Source organism: Caretta caretta, chromosome 9 (genome assembly GCF_965140235.1).
Source record: "Caretta caretta isolate rCarCar2 chromosome 9, rCarCar1.hap1, whole genome shotgun sequence".
Lineage (NCBI taxonomy): Eukaryota > Metazoa > Chordata > Testudines > Cheloniidae > Caretta > Caretta caretta.
Window position 1 is genome coordinate 30,364,918 of NC_134214.1, and position 26,222 is coordinate 30,391,139.

At 39.6% G+C, this 26,222-nt stretch overlaps 1 protein-coding gene and 1 long non-coding RNA gene across 3 annotated transcripts in view; one reads left to right on the forward strand and one right to left on the reverse strand.

The window, feature by feature from the left end:
* The window catches only part of PLOD2 (procollagen-lysine,2-oxoglutarate 5-dioxygenase 2), a 78,713-nt gene extending 59,440 nt beyond the window's left edge, over positions 1-19,273 (forward strand). Inside the window, exons 12-20 of one of the 2 annotated variants that reach the window (XM_048864197.2) lie at positions 5,624-5,749; positions 7,002-7,143; positions 8,355-8,417; positions 10,376-10,489; positions 10,911-10,976; positions 16,331-16,435; positions 16,690-16,836; positions 17,215-17,340; positions 18,029-19,273. In XM_048864197.2, coding sequence (XP_048720154.2) covers positions 5,624-5,749; positions 7,002-7,143; positions 8,355-8,417; positions 10,376-10,489; positions 10,911-10,976; positions 16,331-16,435; positions 16,690-16,836; positions 17,215-17,340; positions 18,029-18,184 — 1,045 coding nt within the window. In that variant the 3' untranslated portion in view covers positions 18,185-19,273. The remainder of the gene's footprint in view (positions 1-5,623; positions 5,750-7,001; positions 7,144-8,354; positions 8,418-10,375; positions 10,490-10,910; positions 10,977-16,330; positions 16,436-16,689; positions 16,837-17,214; positions 17,341-18,028) is intronic. The other variant, XM_048864198.2, reaches the window with a different exon arrangement.
* The window catches only part of LOC142073178 (uncharacterized), a 41,936-nt gene extending 17,089 nt beyond the window's left edge, over positions 1-24,847 (reverse strand). Inside the window, exon 1 of the long non-coding RNA XR_012669886.1 lies at positions 24,712-24,847. This is a non-coding gene — a long non-coding RNA (uncharacterized LOC142073178). The remainder of the gene's footprint in view (positions 1-24,711) is intronic.
* Between the last annotated feature and the right edge of the window lie 1,375 nt (positions 24,848-26,222).

A 26,222-nucleotide genomic window follows, 5' to 3' on the forward strand; every position in this document is an offset into this window, starting at 1 on the left:
CCTCTTGTGAATCTAGCTCATGTTGACCAGGAAGATGTACTGATTATCACTCTTTATAGTAAGCATGGGAGTTAACCATTCACAAAATCTATTGCATAGAAGAATATGCACAAACAGCAATTCCCAGTCTGAACATCCAAGAATCTAAATCATTCTGAAAACAGCTGTGTGATGTCATTGCTTTCTGTTAAATGAAGCAGGATTTCCAAGACTGACTGATCAGAAATTGTACAATTCAGGCATAAAAAAAGCCCACTTGTTTCAGTCTTAGTATTTGGAGTTTTAAAAAAAGAGATTTATTCTTGGAGATAGAACATCGTTGTTTTTGCTCTTACAAGCTGTTTCTCATTGTTAAATAATTTCACAAGATACAAGACAAACTAAACGTTGACATCCAATACGAATACAAATAATATTTGTTAGCTTTTCACAATTTCCAGAAAAGATCCAATATTGACTACTATTCGCGGCTCATATTGGGTTTTTTCCTGCTTTAGGGCCAAATCTTGCTTGCTTTACTCATGAAAATCCGTGAATTCCCATGTGAGTAAAGTACACCGGATTTGGCCGTGAGTGGTAATGCCAGGCTTTTCAGGTGGGTCAGACAAAGAGGCAGAGTATTAATTTCATCACCATATGTTGGAAACTTGCATTTACCTAATGATGAGGACTGAGTTGTAGATAAAGGCGTAGCTGGCTTGTCGTTTTGATTATATTATTTCTTCGCTGAAATTGGTTGCTTTTGTAAAAGAGAAGTTTAGGACCCAGTATAGTGCAGACAGAAGTAGCATAAGCTTCACAAAACAGGCCTACGGGGGGGACAGCACTTATAAAAGAAGTTCCATTATTTTGCTTCCATTTCTAGTCACCTCACATTTCCCTTCTCACCTGTTTTCAATGTCTGCTGAGTTATTTTTCCATTTGGAATAATTTCCGTAATCAAAGTCCTCTACTTTTTTTTTTGCTTTTTCATTTTTTGTTTTTGTTGCCTCTGCAAAAAAATCCTTAGCTAAGCTTTTGTTAAAGGCTGCCCACTTGTGCTCATTCTGTCTGCAGAAAGAGGACAAGAGTATTTTCCTCTGCCTGAAAACTCCATGATTTATAGCGATGCTGGGCATGGCAGCTGAATTCCTGTCTGTTGCTCTCACCTTTGGGTGGCTGGAAGTTTGGAAACTAGCAGTTAATGGAAAATATTTCCCTTCAACTCAAGTGTAGAATGGCTGCTTCTAGATTTGATGGTCCTTCAATTCTGGTGCTCTGTCAAAAAGTGCAGAAGTGAGAGGCACCTTCGATACACTGCAGATGTTCACAGGCAGCCATTACAACTATTTTAATAAAAAGAAAAGGAGTACTTGTGGCACCTTAGAGACTAACCAATTTATTTGAGCATGAGCTTTCGTGAGCTACAGCTCACTTCATCAGATGTTTACCGTGGAAACTGCAGCAGACTTTATATACACACAGAGAATATGAAACAATACCTCCTCCCACCCCACTGTCCTGCTGGTAATAGCTTATCTAAAGTGATCAACAGGTGGGCCATTTCCAGCACAAATCCAGGTTTTCTCACCCTCCACCCCCCCACACAAATTCAGTCTCCTGCTGGTGCTAGCCCATCCAAAGTGACAACTCTTTACATAATCAAGTCGGGCTATTTCCTGCATAGATCAAGGTTTTCTCACATCCCCCCCACCCCCATACACACACAAACTCACTCTCCTGCTGGTAATAGCTCATCTAAACTGACCACTCTTCAGGTTTAAATCCAAGTTAAACCAGAACATCTGGGGTGGGGGGGGGGGGGGTAGGAAAAAACAAGAGGAAACAGGCTACCTTGCATAATGACTTAGCCACTCCCAGTCTCTATTTAAGCCTAAATTAATAGTATCCAATTTGCAAATGAATTCCAATTCAGCAGTTTCTTGCTGGAGTCTGGATTTGAAGTTTTTTTGTTTTAAGATAGATGAAGATGTCATCAATATAGCGCAAGTAGAGTAGGGGCTTAAGGGGACGAGAGCTGAGGAAGCGTTGTTCTAAATCAGCCATAAAAATGTTGGCATACTGTGGGGCCATGCGGGTACCCATAGCAGTGCCGCTGATCTGAAGGTATACATTGTCCCCAAATGTGAAATAGTTATGGGTAAGGACAAAGTCACAAAGTTCAGCCACCAGGTTAGCCGTGACATTATCGGGGATAGTGTTCTTGACGGCTTGTAGTCCATCTTTGTGTGGAATGTTGGTGTAGAGGGCTTCTACATCCATAGTAGCCAGGATGGTGTTATCAGGAAGATCACCGATGGATTGAAGTTTCCTCAGGAAGTCAGTGGTGTCTCGAAGGTAGCTGGGAGTGCTGGTAGCGTAGGGCCTGAGGAGGGAGTCTACCTGTCATTATGCAAGGCACTGCATTTAGCCGTATGGAGTGGAAATCTATCAACTGCATGAAGAAACTTGTACAGATACAGACAGACATCATCTTCCTTTCCAAATGCAAACAGATGGACATCGTACCAAAAGGACTGAAGGTCAAAAATCCATTACAATCTACATACCACACAGACTATGCTGACAGCTTGTGCCTCACGCTCTCAAAGAAACTGCGGAATCACCTGATCAAGATCCTCTACAGCAAACAGGGAAAGATTAAGAATGAGCTCTCAAAAATGGATACTCTCATAAAGAACCAACCTTCCACACAAACTTCCTCGTGGCTGGATTTTACTAAAACTAGACAAGCCATTTACAACGCACACTTTGCTTCTCTACAAAAGAAAAAAGACACTAAACTTTCTAAACTACTACATGCTACAAGGGGCCACAGCAATGGTTCCCTCACCCCACCTAGCAATATTGTTAACCTATCCAACTATACTCTCAGCCCAGCAGAAGCAGCTGTTCTATCTCGGGGCCTCTCCTTCTGCCCCTCCACCCCCACGAACATGATACAGTTCTGTGGTGACCTAGAATCCTATTTTCGACGTCTCCGTCTCAAGGAATATTTCCAAAATACCTCTGAACAACATACTAATCCACAGAGGTCTCCCTGCCAACACTACAGAAAGAGGGATTCTAGATGGACTCCTCCTGAAGGTCGAAACAGCAGACTGGACTTCTACATAGAGTGCTTCCGCCGACGTGCACGGGCTGAAATTGTGGAAAAGCAGCATCACTTGCCCCATAACCTCAGCCATGCAGAACACAATGCCATCCACAGCCTCAGAAACAACTCTGACATCATAATCAAAAAGGCTGACAAAGGAGGTGCTGTTATCATCATGAATAGGTCGGAATATGAACAAGAGGCTGCTCAGCAGCTCTCCAACACGAGTTTCTACAAGCCATTACCCTATGATCCCACTGAGAGTTATCAAAAGCAACTACAGCATTTGCTCAAGAAACTTCCTGAAAAAGCACAAGATCAAATCCGCACAGACACACCCCTGGAACCCCGACCTGGGATATTCTATCTACTACCCAAGATCCATAAACCTGGAAATCCTGGGCGCCCCATCATCTCAGGCATTGGCACCCTGACAGCAGGATTGTCTGGCTATGTAGACTCCCTCCTCAGGCCCTACGCTACCAGCACTCCCAGCTACCTTCGAGACACCACTGACTTCCTGAGGAAACTTCAATCCATCGGTGATCTTCCTGATAACACCATCCTGGCTACTATGGATGTAGAAGCCCTCTACACCAACATTCCACACAAAGATGGACTACAAGCCGTCAAGAACACTATCCCCGATAATGTCACGGCTAACCTGGTGGCTGAACTTTGTGACTTTGTCCTTAACCATAACTATTTCACATTTGGGGACAATGTATACCTTCAGATCAGCGGCACTGCTATGGGTACCCGCATGGCCCCACAGTATGCCAACATTTTTATGGCTGATTTAGAACAACGCTTCCTCAGCTCTCGTCCCCTTAAGCCCCTACTCTACTTGCGCTATATTGATGACATCTTCATCATCTGGACCCATGGAAAAGAAGCCCTTGAGGAATTCCACCATGATTTCAACAATTTCCATCCCACCACCAACCTCAGCCTGGTCCAGTCCACACAAGAGATCCACTTCCTGGACACTACAGTGCTAATTAACAATGGCCACATAAACACCACCCTATACCGGAAACCTACTGACCGCTATTCCTACCTGCATGCCTCCAGCTTTCACCCTGACCACACCACACGATCCATCGTCTACAGCCAAGCTCTGCGATACAACCGCATTTGCTCCAACCCCTCAGACAGAGACAAACACCTACAAGATCTCTGTCAAGCTTTCTTACAACTACAATACCCACCTGCAGAAGTAAAGAAACAGATTGATAGAGCCAGAAGAGTTCCCAGAAGTTACCTACTACAGGACAGGCCTAACAAAGAAAATAACAGAACGCCACTAGCGGTCACCTTCAGCCCCCAACTAAAACCCCTCTAACGCATTATTAAGGATCTACAACCTATCCTAAAGGATGACCCAACACTCACAAGTCTTGGGAGACAGGCCAGTCCTTGCCTACAGACAGCCCCGCAACCTGAAGCAAATACTCACCAACAACCACATACCACACAACAGAACCACTAACCCAGGAACTTATCCTTGCAACAAAGCCCGTTGCCAATTGTGCCCACATATCTATTCAGGGGACACCATCACAGGGCCTAATAATATCAGCCACACTATCAGAGGCTCGTTCACCTGCACATCCACCAATGTGATATATGCCATCATGTGCCAGCAATGCCCCTCTGCCATGTACATTGGTCAAACTGGACAGTCTCTACGTAAAAGAATAAATGGACACAAATCAGATGTCAAGAATTATAACATTCATAAACCAGTCGGAGAACACTTCAATCTCTCTGGTCACGCAATCACAGACATGAAGGTCGCTATCTTAAAACAAAAAAACTTCAAATCCAGACTCCAGCAAGAAACTGCTGAATTGGAATTCATTTGCAAATTGGATACTATTAATTTAGGCTTAAATAGAGACTGGGAGTGGCTAAGTCATTATGCAAGGTAGCCTGTTTCCTCTTGTTTTTTCCTACCCCCCCCCCCCCCCCAGATGTTCTGGTTTAACTTGGATTTAAACTTGGAGAGTGGTCAGTTTAGATGAGCTATTACCAGCAGGAGAGTGAGTTTGTGTGTGTATGGGGGTGGGTGGGATGTGAGAAAACCTGGATCTATGCAGGAAATAGCCCGACTTGATTATGTAAAGAGTTGTCACTTTGGATGGGCTAGCACCAGCAGGAGAGTGAATTTGTGTGGGGGGGTGGAGGGTGAGAAAACCTGGATTTGTGCTGGAAATGGCCCACCTGTTGATCACTTTAGATAAGCTATTACCAGCAGGACAGTGGGGTGGGAGGAGGTATTGTTTCATATTCTCTGTGTGTATATAAAGTCTGCTGCAGTTTCCACGGTAAACATCTGATGAAGTGAGCTGTAGCTCACGAAAGCTCATGCTCAAATAAATTGGTTAGTCTCTAAGGTGCCACAAGTACTCCTTTTCTTTTTGCGAATACAGACTAACACGGCTGTTCCTCTGAAAACTATTTTAATGCTAGCAGAATCAAAGTTCATGTTTTATTTTCTTATGGAATATTTTGTTTTTACAGGAAGATAATTGCTCCACTTGTAACTCGCCATGGGAAGCTATGGTCCAACTTTTGGGGTGCTTTGAGCCCTGATGGCTATTATGCTCGCTCAGAAGATTATGTGGATATTGTCCAAGGGAACAGAGTGTAAGTTAACTTAAACTAATCACTAACACCAGATATCATTGGACAGTAGTTAGTGACATATTCTTTCCTTGCCCAGCAAATACCAATATTTTTCATGTAAAGAGAGAGAGAATTTCTGAACCGTTAATGTCAGTTACGTTCATGAATTTCTTCAATAATCCAGGATTACTTTCTGTTTCTGCAACCTGGAATAGAAAGGCACAGTGCCCAGCACAATGAGGTCCTAGGTACTATCCCAACACACACAATTAATAAGTGATGGTCATCAGTACTGAATATGATTATGCTATGAAAATGAACTGTAATTAATTGCAAAAATTGAAGAAGTTATACTGTGAATTTATGCCAAAAAATAATCTAGTGACACTTCATCAAATGTGTAACAAGTAAAGTGTTTCCTCATCTCTTCTGGACAAGCACAATATTTAATCAGCAGCTGAAATTAAAATTAATAACCATTTTTGATACAGCAGTATTTGTTCCATTATATGCTGTCTACTTTCCATCCTTATAACAGCCCAGAAATGTTAGACTAAAGTCAAAGCAGATGAGAAATACTTTCATTTCACAAACAGTAACTTTTCCCCAAAATGAACATACTTTAAACTACCTGAGGCCTGATTCTCATATGTGCCAATGGCCCTTTACTTGACCCTGGCAATTCGAAAAGGTCTTATTGGGCTGATACTCCTTTACAGATATGTACTGGTTTTATAGATCTGCCTCTGGGAAACAGAAAACTTGTAGAGCAGTGCATTGTCCTATGGACATGCCTATTTGTTGATATTGGCTCAACTGAATTAAATTTATGGCCTGTTGCATTCACCGGGTATCAGTGTAAAGAAGTCAGACGGTCTACGAGAAGCTACGGTTGGGTGTTTAAACGAACATAAAATCTGTTTAATAGTTTTCTCCATCCCACTGAGTAACTTAATGCTATAATATAAAGGAATTTAATTGATAGCCTTGACCTAGTCTGAAAAGGGACGTGTTTATATATTTAAAACCCACTTTGAGGAATTTGGTAGAATTACTTTCTTCGTGATAAAAGCTCATAAAATTTGAATTGCTGCTTATGCTCCCTTCAAGTCCAGCTGTAGCTTTTCAGATATCTTGGGAACCTTACATCATTGCCTTGAACTTTGCCTGGTCTTTTCAGTAAATAATAAAATCCTGATGTTCAAATTGTAAAATGTACAATACATTCCAGTTTTCATAGTCTTAAACCTTTTCCCCTGGACTTCTTTTACAGAGGAGTCTGGAATATCCCTTATATGGCTAATATATACTTAATTAAAGGACAGACTCTCAGATCAGAGATGAGAGAGAGAAACTATTTTGTTCGTGATAAGTTGGATCCTGATATGGCACTCTGCAGGAATGCCAGGGAAATGGTAAGGTGGATGGATGGTTTGCTTTTAAATAGTACATGCAGTTGTTTTTTTTTAACGTGCTTGCTACAGGTGTATGTATGTAATCTTGAATTGTGTTCACTTCTTTCTAATTACAAGTACTAGCCAATTTTTTGTGGGATACTGGCATTTGTGGTGGTTTTTTTTTTTTTAATAATTGAAAAGAATACAGTGGAAGCATTTGGCTTTGATCAAGACCAGTGGACTGGTGCACTGACAGCATATTTATTTCTATTTAAATACAGTTAAAATTCATAGGTACTATAAATTACCTTACTTGTTGGCACAATTGTATAACATGAAGGCGGACTCAGTGGCCACCTTGTTAATATATCAGCTATCATTGAGTATCTCCATTTGTCTTGAAATGTCTTAGTTAATCTGCACAATTTGGAACTTATAACAAGTTAGGTGGAACACTTTGTTTTATGTTTAAATGAGAATACTTAAAGTTAATGATTGAAGCTGGCAATATACAAATCTTATTTTAAGCCATTTTCAGAATGATGATACCCTTATTAAAGGTGTTATACTATTTAGTGTTGCTTGTATTATGCTGTCAGTAATATGAAGATTGATTTATATTAGGAGTATAAATATGCAAAACCATATTTGTACTGATATTTACACTAGTTTCAGAACAGAAACAAATAAGAGGTAAACCACAGCTAGTTCCAGACAGTATAGCATTGAAAAATAACTTGCTGAATTGAACAAGAAAAGTTGGCAAGTATAATTTTTTTATTCCCTCCATAACAAGGCATGATTTCATTTGTTTGTACTCATTCTACAGAACAACCCAATCAACATACTCTTGTTTTCAACCTTCTAAGCAGCAGTTATTGCACTTTGTGCTTACCATGTGCTCCTGTTAAACTAATCTGACTCTGTGGCTCGTCAGAGAATTGCCTTCTCTCTTTCTCTTTCTCAACCTGTGCTATGAGACCGTCTGGTACGTGCTTGTTTTTGTATTGCAGCAGATAAGGGGCTGGTGGATACAGCTTTAACATGTACATAGGAGCTTTGCTTGGAGATGCATGCTGCCCGTAAAAGCTATTTTGGAATATCAGCTTTTGATCGAAGGCTGTTATTTACCTAATGTAACTGTGGAACCCTAAAACCTAATACATCTCTGACAAAGAGAGAGAGACCACATATCGGTCAACTGATGTGATGCTTCTCCTTCATTTTAGAGTTTACAAAGGGAAAAAGGCTCCCCTTCTTCGGAAACATTCCATATGCTCAGACCCCCAAAGGTGTTGCTTTTTTTTATTCATTAGTTGTTACTATTATGCAGTATCATTCTACCACAGGAAAACCCTTCCCCTCTCTCCACTTACCTTAGTAAAAGTTGCTATACCTTTCTCTTTAGTCTTAAGTTACATTTTCAAAAGTGACTGGTGATATGGGGTGCCTAATCAAAACATCTTAAAACTTGATTTTTCATGGTGAGAGCTCTTAATGCTCTGAAAATCAGGCTCCTTTTAAGATGTCTGAATCTGGGCACCTGGAAATCAAGATAACCAATGTCACTAGTCATTTTTTGAGGATTTAGGCCATTACAGCTTAATTATTGGCATTATTAGTACAATGAAACTGGTTAAACGATTCAAAACCTCTCTGAATATTACCCAAAATCACAAAAAAAGACAAAGTGCAAAGTTTCTCTGACCTGTCTAGCCTGTCTTATTTGTAAAGTCTTTGTTCAGTTTTGCTACAGCTTGTGTTTGTGCAGCCATTGGGCAAAATTCTGCAGTGCTTACTCCCATGAATAGTCCTATTGCTAGACCTATTGAAGAACTGGTCTCAGTGTGTCCATTACTTCAATGTCATGTTTCGGGAAAAGAAAGCAAGCACTAATGGTGTGTTACAACCACATGGGTGGTGGACACACTTAAAAAGTTGCTTCTGGTCCTAGAGATACTAGCAGTATTTCCTCATTTCAAGAATACAAAATCGTTCTAAAGCCAGAATAAACTTAAGGTTACCTTCTCAAAGGGCTTGATTGACATTTTTGTTTCTCCATATTTATTATGATGTAACTCTATTGAAATCAGAGTTGCACTGAATAAAACTGGAGCAACAACGTGGTGAATCAGGCCCAGGGTATCCTGTATAGGAAAGCTTTTTGTGATAAGCATTGGGTAGCCACTTTTGCCAGACCCTCCTTATTTTCCTTGCTGTAGCTATTTAATGTGTTGATAAGAGCCAAGAACTGAGTACACGTTTAACACGTTTTATCATGCTGGCAATTTAACACTTTTTCAGACCTAAAACTGAGGTCCAGATACAAGCAAACAAGTGGGAATGGCTCTGTGTTGTGCAAATCTAAAATGGAGAAAACTTTCTAAAATGGGGTTGGGTCTGAAAAACAGTTAAACTAAAAGAAACCCCTATTTCTTTTAAACAAAAATATTTTCTGCTACTAATTCTAATCAAGGGAGCCCTGTTGATATCCTAGCTTTTATTTATGAACCAGTGTAGCAGCACATTTAATTGTTGGTCTTTATATCACTGATATATTCTTTATTCCTCATCATAATTCTAACATGCATTGTATTTTCAGATATTTTTTTTCAGGACAATTCACCAAAAGGATTACTTAATAATAAATGTTCTGAAGCAGCGCAGAACTTGCGTGTTTGGTGTTCTGACAGTACTTAAACCTTTTTTCTAATTGTTCGCTTTTTTCAGATAAAATCCCCAGCCCCAGACTTTGTCAGTTTAATTTGTGTGAGAGTTCTGTTTGAAAACCGGTATTTCAGGAGGGTTGAACATTTTAATATATGGTCTTTCTAGGCTTACTGAAGAAAAAAACAAAGGATATTAAATTTGTTTTTCTTTTCCAATTGCATATTTGCACTATTACAAAACATTTTGTTGCCTTAATTTGATTAGAAAACAAATGATACCAAATGTGTCTTTTTTAATGTGGATCATAGTAAAAATACATGTTCAGGAATCAGTAATACAGGCTGTGATCAGAAATAGTCATGTGAAAGTTTAAAGATTTCCTTAAAAAACAAACCCAGAGGTAGTTAAAACATGTGTATGAGAGAGACATAAATATATAGGTAAAATATAAATTATATATACCATATTTTAGCTACATGTCTGTGTTTTGGGGATATATATATAAAATTTTAAAAGCCGAATATCATTCTTACTGTTACACAGTGTTGCTAACATCATTTTTCTTCTTTGTTTGATACAGGGTGTCTTTATGTACATTACCAACAGACATGAATTTGGGAGACTTATTTCAACTGCCAACTACAATACCTCCCACTACAACAATGATCTCTGGCAGATTTTTGAAAATCCTGTGGTATATATCACATTATGCATAAAACTGTTAATAGGTTTTAGAAATCATTATATGACCATATGGAAAATTATAACTTTTTGTGGTTACTATATATTGGCAAATATTACTGAGAGGCGCACACATAATAATAAATTCAGTATCCGCATATCATATAAAATATATGACTCATAATCTGGAAAAAGAAATGCATGCCTGAGTCAAAAATGGACCCATATATCCCAAAATGTTTCCTGAGATAATAGAATCAAGAGTTAATTTACAGATAGAATAACATCTTTAATTGTTTCTAATGATTTGAATGGAAGAAATCAAAGGAATTTGCAGAGTAGTAAAATTCATTTTTAATTTCTATATTTTTGGTTGTACATTTTAAAAAAGGAAATAAGTGAGCTGTTTAATCTGTTCAAATCATTCTTTTCAGGACTGGAAGGAAACCTATATAAATCCCAACTACTCAAAGATCTTCACTGAAAATCTAGTGGAACAGGTTAGTATTAATACTATTAAAATGAGAGGGACAAAAAATTATCTAAGTTTTGGTTCAATGAACTGGCATAGAATAAATGCTTTGACTGTCGTATCACACTGAGCTGTGATCTTGTTAGATCGCAGCAGGTATATGCACCTAAAACAAAATGGAAGTTCGTACCTCACAAAATTAGAGATTTTGAGGAATGGCCACAGAACTGAATTTTGCATTGTGGAACTTTCTCTGCTGCTAAGCTTCACACGGTTCATCCTTTTCAGTAGTTGGATGGGAGGTGTCCAAGGAAAACTGAGGCGCAGCAAGAAGTGGTGGCCAGAATTTGTTAGGTAGGAGGCACTGCTTCCTCTGAGTGGCTACTGAGTCAGTACCCCATGTGATGCTAAGTGCTGTTGGAAGGACTCTTTTCTGAGTGAGACTTACAGCTGATGTGAAGAGTACTTGAGATCAAAAGAGATCCCCATGGAACTTGCTGCAAGAGGAAGTGTGTCAATCCCAACGTTCTGGTGAAATTTCACTTTCTGTTCCACCCCTTTATTTAAATTCCCCCAGTTGTTTCAATTGGAAAATGTATTCTTTATTCCCTTCTTTGTCACAAATAGATCCCACTGTGCAGTGATTTTAGTGCCAAATGCTAAGCATTTGCACCTCAGAATTGTTTGATCCTTGTATTTAGTCTGCTTAAAAAAACAAAACAGAAACCCTGTCGATTCCTTGGCTGTTTCACATGCACTTGTAGTGACCTTAGACAAATTATTTTAAAATAAAGATCACTTTACCAGACAACAGTGAAAATGTCCAAGTAGCATGGATGATGGCAGAACTGATTATAATGTAAACTTTCAGTCTTTTATTCCCGAGAAGTTGACACTAATCACTAGGTTGGTGCTGGAGATGAAACCCTGGCCCTATTGATGTCAATAGAAAAACTCCCACTAATTTCAGTGAGGCCAGGATTTTACCATCGAAGTTGATAATGGGCAATGTTTGGGTTGATTTTCAGCATTGCAGATGTTTGGCACGTGGAGTTTCTATTTAATGACGATGTGTCGGAGGGTTTTTATGAGTGCATGGGTAGCTAGGGCGGGCTTTCAGCATTGGCCTAGCTCTAGACTAATTGAAGTCAGTGGGAGTTAGTGCTGAGTGCTTTTGACAAGTCCACCCTCAGTATACACTTGCAAACTGTAAAGAGCTAGGGATGCTTATGGGGGGGGGGGGGGGGGGGGGGGAAGAGTGGTCCAGAATGATGGGAAAATGAATATGGACATTTATGCCAAACCAAACTTGAATACATACTGTCAAGTTGGCAGACTTCAGACTAGACCTAACTAAAATGTAATTTATCAGGCAGTCCTAAAATCCATGCTGATGAGCTGGGGAGTCCAAATAAAACAAACTAAGGAAGATGGGATTGATTGACGTGGCAATTCAAGCATGCAAACTTCCACCATATCTTCTCATTTGTCGTCAAGCCACTGTCAGCATAGCTTGAAATTCAGAACACCAGCAAGAGCGGTTGGGAATTGAAGACAACTGCTGTGTTGTTTTGTAGAATAGGAATATATATTTATAAACTTGAAGAAGTGGAGCCGGATACATACGTGTGTGTGTGTGTGTGTGAGAGAGAGATTTAGTGCTCTTTACCCAACAGTGTTAAGTGGAGGGAGTGCGAGCATACAATGCAGGACTTTATCATTGAACATGGGACTGGGAGTAGGTGGGTTTAGGGTTAACTTTTGGGTAAAAATTTATCCCTGTTAAATTGCTTTGTCCTAGTCCCTACTAAATGAAAGGTCCTAGTCCCTACTAAATGAAACTGGACACTGGTTAACATCCCAGCAGGTGGAACTAAGAAAAATCCACACATTTTGAGACCTGTGTCCTAAAAGAGCATTTGTTTTGCCAGAGCACTCCATTGCAAGGATCTTCCCTGTCTGTAAAACTTCTCGCTGCTCCTGATTCGGTCATCCTTATATGTGCTGAGTATTGCCTTACTCTGTGAGTAGTTCCACTGTAATCAACAGGAGTACTTCGGGAGCAAGGTACTGCTTAGTGTGAGTGCGAGTGGGCAGAATCCAGCCCTGAGTAATCACCCCAAAAAAGTATGATGGACAAAATTGTAAAAAGGAGAATGTGTAGTGGGTAGCTGTCCAAGGTCAATAATGATGTGCTGAGAGACCAGGGCAAAATAATCTTCCTCTCATGTCTTCTTCACATTAGTGCGTGACTGTCTCTGAGCCCTCTAAAGGGCAGCAGTGGAAGGGAGAAGTTTTACCACGAATATCTAAGAGAAATCAAACTAAAGTAACTAAAATTCCCTATCTTACAAACCTTTAGTTGGTCTAGATAATAGGAACTCCCAAAGCAATGCTCATTGCAGATACCATATATTAGGGTGGGTACTTGGCATCAGAGGAGAGACCCCTTAAAATATCCCTGATTCACACATGGTAGGGGTCTACTTCAGACCGCCTAACTAAGAAGAAGAGGTGGATGAGGCTTTTTATAAACAACTAACAAAATCATCCAAAGCACAGGACTTAGTGGCGATGGGGGGGACTTCAACTACCCAAATGTCTCTTGGAGAAATAACACAGCAAGGCATGGATTATCCAACAAGTTCTTATTCTAGAAGGTGGAGAAAGCCACTAGGGGAGAGGCTGTTCTAGATTTGATTTTGACAAATAGAGAGGAACTCGTTAAGAATTTGAAAGTGGAAGGCATCTTGGATGAAAGTGATCATGAAATGATAGAGTTCATGATTCTAAGGAATGGTAGGAGGGAACACAACACAAAGATAATGGATTGCAAGAAGGCAGACTTTAGCAAACTCAGGGAGCTGGTAGGTAAGATCCCATAGGAAGCAAGTCTAAAGGAAAAATAGTTCGAGAGCTGGCAGTTTTTCAAAGCGATATTATTAAGGGCATAAGAGCAAACTATCCCACTGTGCAGGAAAGATAGGAAGTATGGTAAGAGACCACTCTGACTTCAATGATCTGAAACAAAAAAGAGTCCTACAAAAAAGTGGAAACTAGGTCATATTACAAAGGATGAATATAAACAAATAACACAAGCATGTGGGGACAAAATTAGAAAGCCCTAGGCACAAAATGAGACTAAACTAGCTAGAGACCTAAAGAGTCACCAGAAAGCATTCTACAAATACATTAGAAGCAGAGGAAGACCAAGGACAGGGTAGGCCTATTACTCAATGCGGAAATGGCAGATGGACTAAATGACTTTTTTTGTTTCAGTTTTCACAAAACTGTTTAGTAGCGATTGGACATCTAACATAGTGAATGCCAGTGAAAATGTGGTAGGATCAGAGGCTGAAATAGGGAAAGAACAAATTAAAAATTACGTAGACAAGTTAGATGGCTTCAAGTCACCAGGGCCTGATGAAATACATCCTAGAATACTTGAGATCATTGAGAAGATATCTGAGCCATTAGCAGTTATCTTCGAAAAGTCATGGAAGATGGGAGAGATTCCAGAGGACTGGAAAAGGGGGCAAATATAGTGCCAATCTATAAAAGGGAAATCAGGACAACCCGTGGAATTACAGACCAGTCAGCTTAACTTCAGTGTCTGGGAAGATAATGGAGCAAATAATTAAGCAATCAATTTGCGCACACCCAGAATATAATAAGCTGGTAAATTACAGTCAGCATGGATTTGTCAAGAACAAATCATGTCAAGCTAACATAATAGCTTTCTTTGACAGGGTAAAAGGCCTTCTGAATAGAGGGAAGCAGTAATGTGGTATATTTTGACTTTAGAAAGGCTTTTGATACCGTCTTGCATGATCTTCTCCTAAACAAACTAGGCAAATACAACCCAGATGGAGCTACTATAAGGTGGGTGCAAAACTGCTTGGAAAACCGTTCTCAGAGAGTAGTTATCAGTGGTGCACAGTCAAGCTGGAAAGGCATGTCAAGTGGGGTCCCGCAGAGATCAGTTGTTGGTCTTGTTCAGTTCAATATCTTTATCAGTGATTTAGATAATGGCATAGAGAGTACACTTATAAAATTTGCAGATGATACCAAGCTGGGAAGGGTTGCAAGTACTTTGGAGGACAAGTTTAAAATTCAAAATCATCTGGACAAATTGGAGAAATGGTCTGAAGTAAGTAGGAGGAAATTCAATAAGGACAAATACAAAGTAGCTCCACTTAGGAAGGAACAATCAATTGCATACACATAAAACAGGAAATGACTGCCTAGAAAGGAGTACTGTGGAAAAGGATCTAGGGGGTCATAGTAGATCACAGGCTAAATGAGTCAACAGTGTAACACTGTTGTCCCCCCCCCCCCCCCCCCAAAAAAAAAAAAAAAGCAAACATCATTGTGGGATGTATCCTCAGGAGTGTTGTAGGCAAGACACACACAGTCATTTTTCTGCTCTACGCTGTGCTGATTAGGCCTGAACTGGAGTATTGTGTCGAGTTCTGGGTGCCACGTTTCAGGAAAGATGTGGACAAACTGGAGAAAGTCCAGAGAAGTGCAACAAAAATGATTAAAAGGTCTAGAAAACATGACCTATGAGGGAAGATTGGAAAAAAAATGGGTTTGTTTAGTCTGGAGAAGAGAAGACTCAGAGGGGGACATAACAGTTTTCAAGTACATAAAAGGTTATAAGGAAGAGGGAGAAAAATTGTTCTCCTTAACCTCTGAGGATAGGACAAGAAGCAAAGCGCTTAAATTGCAGCAAGGACAATTTAGGTTGAACATTAGGGAAAAACTTCCTGTCAGGATAGTTAAGCAATGGAATAAATTGCCTAGGTAGGTTGTGGAATCTCCATCATTAGAGATTTTTAAGGGCAGGTTAGACAAACGCCTGTCAGGGATGGTCTATAATACTTAGTCCTGCCTTGAGTGCAGGAGACTGGACTAGAAGACCTCTTGAGGTCCCTTCCAGTCCTACGATTCTATGCAGGTTTTGCCTTCCAAAGATAATTTCTTCAAAGATCTGCATGTTTTAGATGACGACAATCCTAGATCTTATAGATGAATTTTTTTTCTCCTGTATTTCTAAAAATGCTTTATGAATGAAGGTGAGCTTAAAGTAATTGTAACTCATTTTTTCCCAGCAGGAACACAAGCTAAACACAATACATAACCCTTTAGAGTGAAACGAAGACACAATGTATTTCACTGGTTGTTAGTTTTTGCCACCTTCAGTGAAAATGCAGCTACAAATCAGGAATTTCTTCATTACTTTAATATATCTGAATTCTGACTTAGTGGAAATAGTGGCACTATTTTATTGATCTACCTAGCTCTTTTTAAAAAACTGTTTAAAAATTACTGGAGTAATAAATATGACTTCTAAAACAATGCTGTGGGTTTTTTTTATAGCCATGCCCAGATGTGTATTGGTTTCCCATATTTTCGGAGACTGCCTGTGATGAACTGGTAGAGGAAATGGAACATTATGGACAGTGGTCTGGAGGAAAACATCGTGTAAGTGTCACCTCTTGTAAACAAAACTAGTACTTGTTTTCTAGCAGGTCTTCATGTACTTTAATGTTTTAAATAAATGCTTCATTAGAAAGTGCACTGGGTGGTGTAGTCTGCAACTACTGAAAACTTAGTTAAACATGATACTTTTATTGCCTTTGTTTTATTCTATATGCCTGCAGTTTTCAAATAAATTAAAACCTATATTATATAAGTACTGAAAAAACCCACATTTTTGAGGCCCTTCTGGTTTTTAGGATAGTCGTATATCTGGAGGTTATGAAAATGTCCCAACTGATGATATTCACATGAAGCAAATCGGGCTGGATGGTGAATGGCTACATTTCATTAGAGAGTTCATTGCACCAGTAACACTAAAAGTCTTTGCTGGCTATTATACAAAGGTAAACTTTTAAAATTATTATAGGTGAATAGTTGAGTTGAGTGGTTAATTTGTAGGGAATGATTTATGAGATTAATCCCAGAATCTTCTTGCTCATGAAATATTTTAGAGGAGGCTACACTTTTCTCAGTTTTATTTATTATATATTTAAAAAAATTTGTTACTTTTGTGTGTTGATTGAAAATATTCCAGACTTGAGCTGTGTTGCTTTGTCGTGATGGGTAAGATAAATCCAATGTTGTAACTGTTTCGGACTTGAAGCACGAACATTTGCCAGTGAGTAGCTTTTAAAATTCAGCTCCCACGAATAAGCACGTATTTGATTTCGAAATTCACACACTGATGAGAAATCCTTTTGATTGCTACACATTTATTTCAGGGATATGCCATGCTGAATTTTGTTGTAAAGTACACTACGGACAGACAGCGTTCCCTCAGACCTCATCATGACTCTTCTACGTTTACCATCAACATTGCTCTCAACAAAGGAGGAGAAGATTTTCAGGTAAGCAATAGTCATTTCACTAAATATTGCTGCTCTTCAATTTATCTAAATCATTTCCATGCTTGGGTCCAAATAGACGTGGTTAGGACCCTGTGTAAGAGGAGAAGACATGCAGCACACGTAGCAATGTGTTGCTGGTGGTAGAATCTGGCTCTGGATCATATTAACTCATCCACAGGTAGAACAACTTGTTCCATTTTGACCATCAAGGCATGCAGTGTATTTTTCCATTCCTATACTTAAATTATTTAGATTATTTTCAAAACTGCTATCTTGAGGAATGATGCTTTGGCTCTAGACCCCTGATAAAGGAAAACACTTGATCATGGGCTAACGTGCTGTCCTGAGTCAAGGCCTAGAAAGGGTGATTAACTAGTCTGTCATCTACAGTAATGTTACCGAATGGCTGATTGGTTGGAAACAAATATACCACTAAGACTGTGCAAAGGAGCTGCTCTGCAGTGGTTACCAAAATAAAAGGGACTGAAATCCCTATTACCAGGTGGTGTTGCCACATGTATTGCTGCAAAGGAAACCTTCCTTAAGAAGTATGCCTTACTAGTATGGATAGAGAACTTCTGATGTTAAGTATCTGTTAATAACAATAAAACATTCTGATTGTTGGACAAAAGGAAAAATGCAATTATAACCCAAGCTAAGAAATCTGTCTTCTGATTTTTTGTAACAGGGAGGTGGATGTAAATTTATTAGATACAACTGTTCCATTGAGTCACCCAGGAAAGGATGGAGCTTCATGCATCCAGGAAGACTTACTCATTTACACGAAGGACTTCCCATTTTAAATGGAACAAGATACATTGCAGTATCATTTATTGATCCCTAACTTTATTTTCCTGCCTCTTCAAAACCAGTGGTTGGTTCTTTGACATAAACTCTTATTTATAGTTTTCCTCCCAGAAGATGGTGATAAAAGAAACTTTAATTTACTTCCTCTAGACAGCAGATTTACTTTGAGCTAAAAGATTGAAAAAACAACTTTAAAAAATGTTGGACACTTCCAAATGTCTGCTCTGAGCCTTACGTCACAAAGTAAAAATGCCCTGTTTATTTTTGTACGCTGCTGTCTTGAAAGGTGGGGCGGGGAGGGAAAACAGAAATGCATTTTAAAATGAATATTTTTTTTCTGTTATGAAAAATTCCCAGATACAAAATTATCTCCAAATCTTCTCTTGTGGTTTTCATTCAGTAAAATGATGCAGATGAAGTTGTGTGTTGTGCATATTTTATAACTACCAATAGAAGAACCACATATAGAATTAGCATCAAGTGAATCCCATAGCCTAGCAGAATTGCACACAAATTTTGGCTTTAAGCGAAAGCATATTTTGTGTGCTGATGTGCACTTTGGCAACACCCCAGTAAAACTTTTTAAAATACTTAGTTTATATTAAATATCAACATCTATATCCTCCTAAAGAATATATGCATTGCAAAGTTTGAGGAATAGATTGAATACGTTAATTTTTTTTTTAAATGGCTTTATCAAGAACTGCAAGTATGTGTTTTAAAGAAGAACTTGTCCCATTAAGGTTACTTCTCTTTACCAAGTGTTCTTCAATTAAAATGAGCTATTTTTGCAATGTATAGTTGCACCAGGTTGATACTGGAAATTTAAATTCTGTTTTCAGAACACTGCTAAATTTTAATATCAGGATGTTTTGTAAACACAATTTTCTGTTTAAAATTACTTGAATTTTGTATCAGGAAAATGAAATTGGTGAAGTCTTTCTTTTAAACCTAAGAGGTTTGACTTACCATTTATTTTAAAGGAATCAGTTTTAAATATTCCTACTGTATCTACTGTTTGTAATTTAAAGAAACTTGAAGCAAACTCTAAACCAAGGAACCTAAGGTGCCGGAGTGCACAATGTGTTTAAAAACTTGTGAAAAATAAAAGGTAATTTTAAATTAATGTAACAGTTTTTGTTTGTGTTAGTGAAGATGGCAATATATCCCAAACTGTTATCTTTAAAATGTAGTGTATTTAACAATTTTAAAAGGAACTATTGTGTATCATGGTGAGCATGATCAACTTTATGTTGGCAAAAGTTTTTTTTTAAATATTCTGAGTAGTCACCACTAGCTGCTTGGTGCTCTTGAATAATGTCTGTCATTAATTGGCGTCTAAGTCATTATCAAGATGGGCAAAGTTTTAAGAGCTTCAGCAGCAGTGTGTGTGTCTGCTGCCTGTTGTAATAATCCCTTTTGGCAAGCAGGGTATTGTAGTGATCTAAGCAGCAACCTTTCCCCCACTATCCTGACTGATGCTGTGTTGAAGGAAATTCACCACCAGTACTGTATGTCGGTCGGAGTGGTTTTAAGACCAGTTTGTTTTCTCTGAGTTGTCGTTTCCTGTATTTATATTCTTAACTTTTCTCCATTTCAAGCAGATGCTTACAGATTTCAGAAATGCACCAGCACATTGAGTTTCCTGACATCAGTAAATTCCAATTTTGCAGATACCTTTGCCTGAGTGAGCTGCTTTGACTGGGTGTAGGCTGCACTTAAGCAAAGGATAAAATTCAGAAAATCATCAGGACTCTAGGGCATGAAAGCTGCCTTTGTTAATTACTTTTTTTCTGAGTGTTTGCCTATGGTCTGTTAGGATGGCATGGAAAACCGACTGGGTCAGTTTAGTATAGGTCAGTGTAATAAAGCTTTCTTTATAAAGAGATACTTGAAAACAGGACACGGGAGGAGATTTTTGGAGCTCATTCTGCATAATTTTTGCTTCTACAGTCTAGATTTTGTTTTTCACTGATTTACTCTGTTTTGATTTATTTGTTTTGAAGACTTGGATTATTAAACTTCTAGATTTTCATTCATTTACTCTTTCAGCTGTGAGCTCTTTCAACAAGCTAGACACATTTACCTCGCTCAGACTCGCATTACTAGAGTCCTTACCTTATTAATCAACCATAGAGGTTACTAAATCTCTTTCAGGCTGATAGGAATGTTACAACGTTGAGACAGAGCACTCATTCACTTCTTTGCATTGACCAAATATTGGAAGAATAGGCAAATTCCAATGGGCATTAAAATCTAAAATGCACAAATGTTTGGTCTTAACAATGAATTTAGATATGATTTGTTAGCTTTAATATACTGTTAGTAAACTAGCTCATTTGAATTGAATTTTCACGAGTAATACTGTAAAGCAAGCCTTGAGAGAGATGTCTGACCCTCTAATACCAGACTACAGAGCTGAGACACAAGATCAGTAACATGGAGAAAATGCAGCCTAACCTCTGGCAGTATTCATAAGACACTAGGAGTACAAGGACATAAAGGTGGACTCTTTAACTGCAGTAGATGAGACATTTGCAGATTATGTGATTGGTTTTGCTTATGTTCAAGCCTAGTTCTTCACTAATAAACCAGAAATGAATTCCAGATTCAGTGGTAGGGGTGATGGGAGAGAGGGCAATTTGTAATTATTTTTTAACAAAATGACAAGCCTGACTATTTTTAATCCACTTTATTGGTGTGGGAGCCACTGTGACCCTCCAGCACTACTTGTGGACAAAGTACTGGATAACACTCAGTATATCAGTTGACTTTTTTTTTGGGGGGGGGGGGGGGGAGGGGTTACAAAACATATGTAGCCCTCATTAAAGCCACCATGCCACAAGCTATTGTAGCATAGGCTTGTCACTCACTTCATTTTCTTCTGTTGCTGCCAGGAATAAGAGCATAGTTAAACACAAAGAGAAATGATGGATTTTCAGTAATGTGGAAACGCTGACCTCATCTCAAGTGTGAATGTTTAGTGCCCCGCCCCCGGCGGTTTTAGTGTATGGATGGAATATATGTTAATCAAAAGCAGGGCATCCACATGAAAGCCTTCCTTTTGTCAGTCTTATAGAAATAGAGACAAAGAAATGAAAAGGATGCAGAAGTTTGGGAAGGACTCTGCCAAACCCCCTCCAAAACCACATTCAGATGGGAATTTATTTTCATCTGTGGAAGTAAAGTTTGTATGAATTCTTTTCAGCCACAGCAACATACTTATTTTATTCTTTTATCTTTATCTCTGATATGCTCCAGCCTGGATCCAGAGGCTGAGAAAGCAGGGGGTGGAGCCACTGGGTTGTGTCTTTCTGGGATGAAAGTAGTAGGCTGCTTGTTAGCCTTATAAATGGCATGAATGGATTCACTCCTCTCCGGAGCCCTGTGAGTGGTTAAACTATCAGCTGAATGACTTGAAGGTTTTTCGGGTGATGTAGCTGAGCTCCAGACAGCAACATTAGTCATTGCACTAGTTCTGAAATAATCATTTTCAGGCTGTCAGCAGTTGTCCTTAACTGGGGCAAAGAATATCTTGAGTCTGAGACTCAGGTGGTGTAAATTATTGTAGCTTCTCTGACTTTAATGGAGGTATGACATTTTACATCGGGTCCCCAGCCCATTGTCTTTGACTGCAACTCTTCTTTTGACTGATCCATTCATTAGCCTTAAGAAGCCGATGCGGTCAGATGTTCAGCTGTGTGTGTGTGTTCTCCATGTGTGCCATCCTAGCTCTACGTAGATAGCTGGCACGGTAGACCTTGAGCGAACCGCCCAATAAATCCACAGACTCGGTTTTCAGTGAAGGAACTTGGTCAGGTTTATTGCCAATGAGGTACGGTGCTAATGCCCCGGCTCAATGGCTACAGGTACACAAACGCATGTATGCCCGTGACAATGGACCGGCTCAGTGAATCCCCTAGGCCAGACAAAGACATTGCCTTTGAGATACATCCTTATCCACAGATACAAACAAGTTATGTATTACTCCTTTGATGTGGCTAACCACCACCCATTATGTTGTACCTGTTGGTTCGATCAAAACATCTCTATCCATCATGCTGTCATCCTGACCTTATCTTTAGGATGGGTCAGTATGTTTCTGTTACTTTTGAAGAATGTTCTGGTATCAGGGTGTTCTGGCACCGTCCTGGAATGTGTTTACATGTATGTTTTTGTGCATAGTACCTCTTAAGAATGCGTTTCTGCAATATCAGCCCTGTTCTTGCCAGATTCTGTGAGCACGGCCTGCCTCTTGCTCACAACTTAACCTTGCTTTATGGCAGCAAGTTTTGACCACTACTTTAGCTCAGGCCTCTCATACACGGCCTTATGTTTCAGGCTCTCTTCCTACTACAGCCCAAAGTATGGTGGTTGGTTTGTTCTGTTTTGTTGTTTTTTTCTTCCTGGAGGAGCTCTGCCAGGCAAAAGCTTTGCTGGGACCCCAGCCAAAACTGAAAGTGAGGGGATTCCATACTGCAGAATCTTCACTGTATCATAACGTTGAGAGTTAGAGTGCAGATCCAGTCCAATGGCACTATATCCTGGCTTCCTGGAAACTCATTTTATTTTATGCAGCAAGTCATGCTGTGTAATACTAAATTTTAATCAAAATCTTACGTGTTGCAAGCCAAATCTAGGATATGGCCAGAGGAGGGAAGAGTCCTGAAGCAGGAAGATTCCTTTCCTCTCAGGGGAGAAGTGACTAGTTGATTACAGTTAACATATAGCTTTAAGAGCAGAGGATCATGGACTGCTCTGTGTGCATTTAACTGCCTACGACGCGTGGGCACACACACACGCAGCAGGAAGAGCTGTGAGCATGTGTACTTATTTATGAAAGAGATCCAGGAGTGGGGACAGGAGTGTCAGTGTTCAGGAAACCTCAAAGTTCACTTCAGACACTGGACTGTGCTCCTATGGCTACCTCTCCCTCAGACTCGTGGCAGATGTTGTGGGGTAGTTATAGGCCTCCTGAGATGATGCCAAGGTCTGTAAACATGATGGGAAAGAGAAGGTTGCCTTGTTTATCTCATAATATTTGTTGACAATTTGTTCTGGATGGGACTTCAAATATTTTTTGTTCTGCGAAGAGCTGTAAGTTGGCCGTGTTTTTACAATGATACTCCAAGGGATGGTTTTATGTAAGTAACTTGTGTGGTATAAAAAGTGCAGACAAAGTATATTCAGCTGAAGGTAGTTCACTGTATTAGTAGGAGATGGCAACATCCCAAAGACAGCTGCAGCCCAGGATTTCAATCCACAGTGGTTGCAATCTGTAGGCTAAATCCTCCGGTGGTGTAAATTGATGTAGCTCCATTGAAATTACCGGCTGACATTCTGGCCCTACATTAACAACACCAGTACTGATGCTCAAGAGCAATGTGGTGCCTGTTATGATACCAGTTTATTTAAAACAAAAAACAAGAAAGCCTTTACATGGTCCGAAACATGAATCTTATTCCCTATATATCTGCTCTCTTCACTGCATCCATGGTCTTGAAATTCCTCTGATTATTTTTAGATGATTTACTGTCTCTGGAGTAGGGCATAAAAGTATGATGTCACTCTACAGCAAGTTTATACAGAAACTGTTTATTTGGCCTGAAACCAGCATTCCTGCTATTTCGAAGACCTTTATCCAGCTGTGAGTAGGAGTTGGTCAAATACTAATGACTTTGGAGCAGCTTGTTCCCTGACCCTGAACAGGATGTGCATGTGAGACGGGAGTGAGAATGAGGAAGTGCAAGTAGACTACTCCCCCATGTGTAAGGGAATGATACTCTAGTTCCTTTAGGTGACAGATGCCCTTCAGCAATAGGCATGCAGAGAGGCTGTAAGAATCATCATGTAAAGCAGTTGATCTCAGCTAGTGATACATGCACGAGTACTACTTAGCTTTGGCTTTTCAAAGGAGTTAAGTAAATTGCGCGTCACCTAAATCTCAGTCTAAGATCTTGGGGGCTGATGTCCTAAACGTCATCCTCTTAAATTAATGATAGGCCTGTGGCACAGCCCATGTTTGTTCATGCTGTGATTCACAACAGAGGCTGAGCAGTTCCCAATGTCATTCTTGTGGATTTATTTCTGAGCAGCCTTGTGGTTCTGAGCACGTGCAAATGAATGCGAGGCAAGAAACACAGGTGTGGACATCCAAGGTCTTAGTCTAATAAAATCACACATTTACCCCAGATGTTCAAGACCTATTGAGTTAGAGAGACACTTCCGTAGGGCTTTTAAAGTTCTATTTGGAGAATTCACTTATAGCTAAAATTTAAATATATAAACTAAAAAAATTAAGTACAGAACAAACTTATTTTTCAAACTGTCTCCTGAAACTTGTGGACTCTGACACCACTAATTTTAATCTGAGGTATCCTATTCTGGATAAAAATATCACTGTTTCCTCCTTTAAGCTATTGTTTTGCTGAAAAGAACTAGATAAGTTCCTGGACAATAGGTCCACCAATGGCTATTAGCCAGGATGGGCAGGGATGGTCTCTCTAGCCTCTGTTTGCCAGAAGCTGGGAATGAGCAACAGGGAATAAATCACTTGATGATTACCTGTTCTGTTCATTCCCTCTGGGGCACCTGGCATTGGCCACTCTCCGAAGCCAGGATACTGGGCTAGATAGACCTTTGGTCTGACACAGACCGGCTGTTCTTAAAGAATACACCATGCCATTGCTGCAGGATAGAAAGGTTTACACAGCACCACTGCAATAAGAAAAACACAGACACTTAGTGCCCATACACCTACACAGACTGTACACTTAGCAAAGCCTTAATGATCATAGAAGCATTATCAGTGTGTGATGAATGAATACAGGTGTTCATGTAGGCTTATGCAAAATAATGTGTGTATCTGCTATTTTGCTTAAATGTATTACAATATACAGCTAGAATATAAATTAGAACAATAGTAATAAATAACAGACATCATGGCCCATCCCTACGTTCCCCTTCCATGTTTGCACATGTCCCACTGGCTTAAACTGCTATTCCTTTCACCTGTCATCTGTTTACCAGATGTCAACTTTCCAGTGCAGATATAACTATATTGTGCCACTCCAGGCTTATTCTTATCCAAAGTATCATGTAACTGGACAAGAAAGTGAGGAGTAAGAGAGACAAATGCAAGGCATGTTACTTACTATGAGATTTATTTTAAATGCAAAATCTAATTCCCTCCTCTGTGGCCCTGAAGAGCCTCTTGGCAACAGGACTCTATTTCCAGTTGATAAAGAAAAGGACTGGGAGGCTGCACAGGTAGCATGTGCGCCAACATGGAACGGAGTTCAGCTTCTCATAAGCTTTGTTTGCTACAGTATAGGAGGTTGGAGGTGACAGAGTGGAACTGGAAGATTCTTTTGCTTTTTTGATCCTACCCACCTTGTAAGGAGCCCTATACAAGCCTGTAGATGCAATATCAGCCATTGGACGAGTGCAGCCTCATCAAAATGGCTTCATGGATGCTCTGCAGTTTGCAATGAAGATTTTTCCCGCCCCTCCCGCTTTCTGCACATCTGATCAGTAGCCACCTGGCTATGTGCCCTTCATGCGTGCTTTCTGCTTGTTAATAAACGCCTTATTTTAAGGCCACCTTTATTTTCCCCGTTCTGTACTGGAACCTTTTTTTGGTCATTCTTAAAATTAAGACTAAACCAAGTCAGCATACCAGTGGAATAAGATGGCACGACTTAACTATCTTTAAAAAGCAGTGGTAGGCACTGGGAAATTTTCTGTAGACCAGCTGGATAACGGTCTCAAAATCTTTTAGTTCCCAAGTGATCTATATGGTAGGACAAGATCCTATTCAGTTTTAAAAGGAAGGACTATGATCTTTATGCAATCCAAGGAACTTCCATCTCCATGTAGAATAAGGGAGAAAAGTTGGTAACACAGATACATGTAACTGAAGTCCCCTTGTGACCAAGATGGAGTCCACTTTGTGGGGGTGGCTCCAACCAAGAAAAGGTGAATGAAGCAGGGAACTTGCCTTCCACCCCAGGGGCATCTATTCCAAACCTCCCAGAGTAAACACACACAAACAGTACAACAAAAGCAAGAAAGGA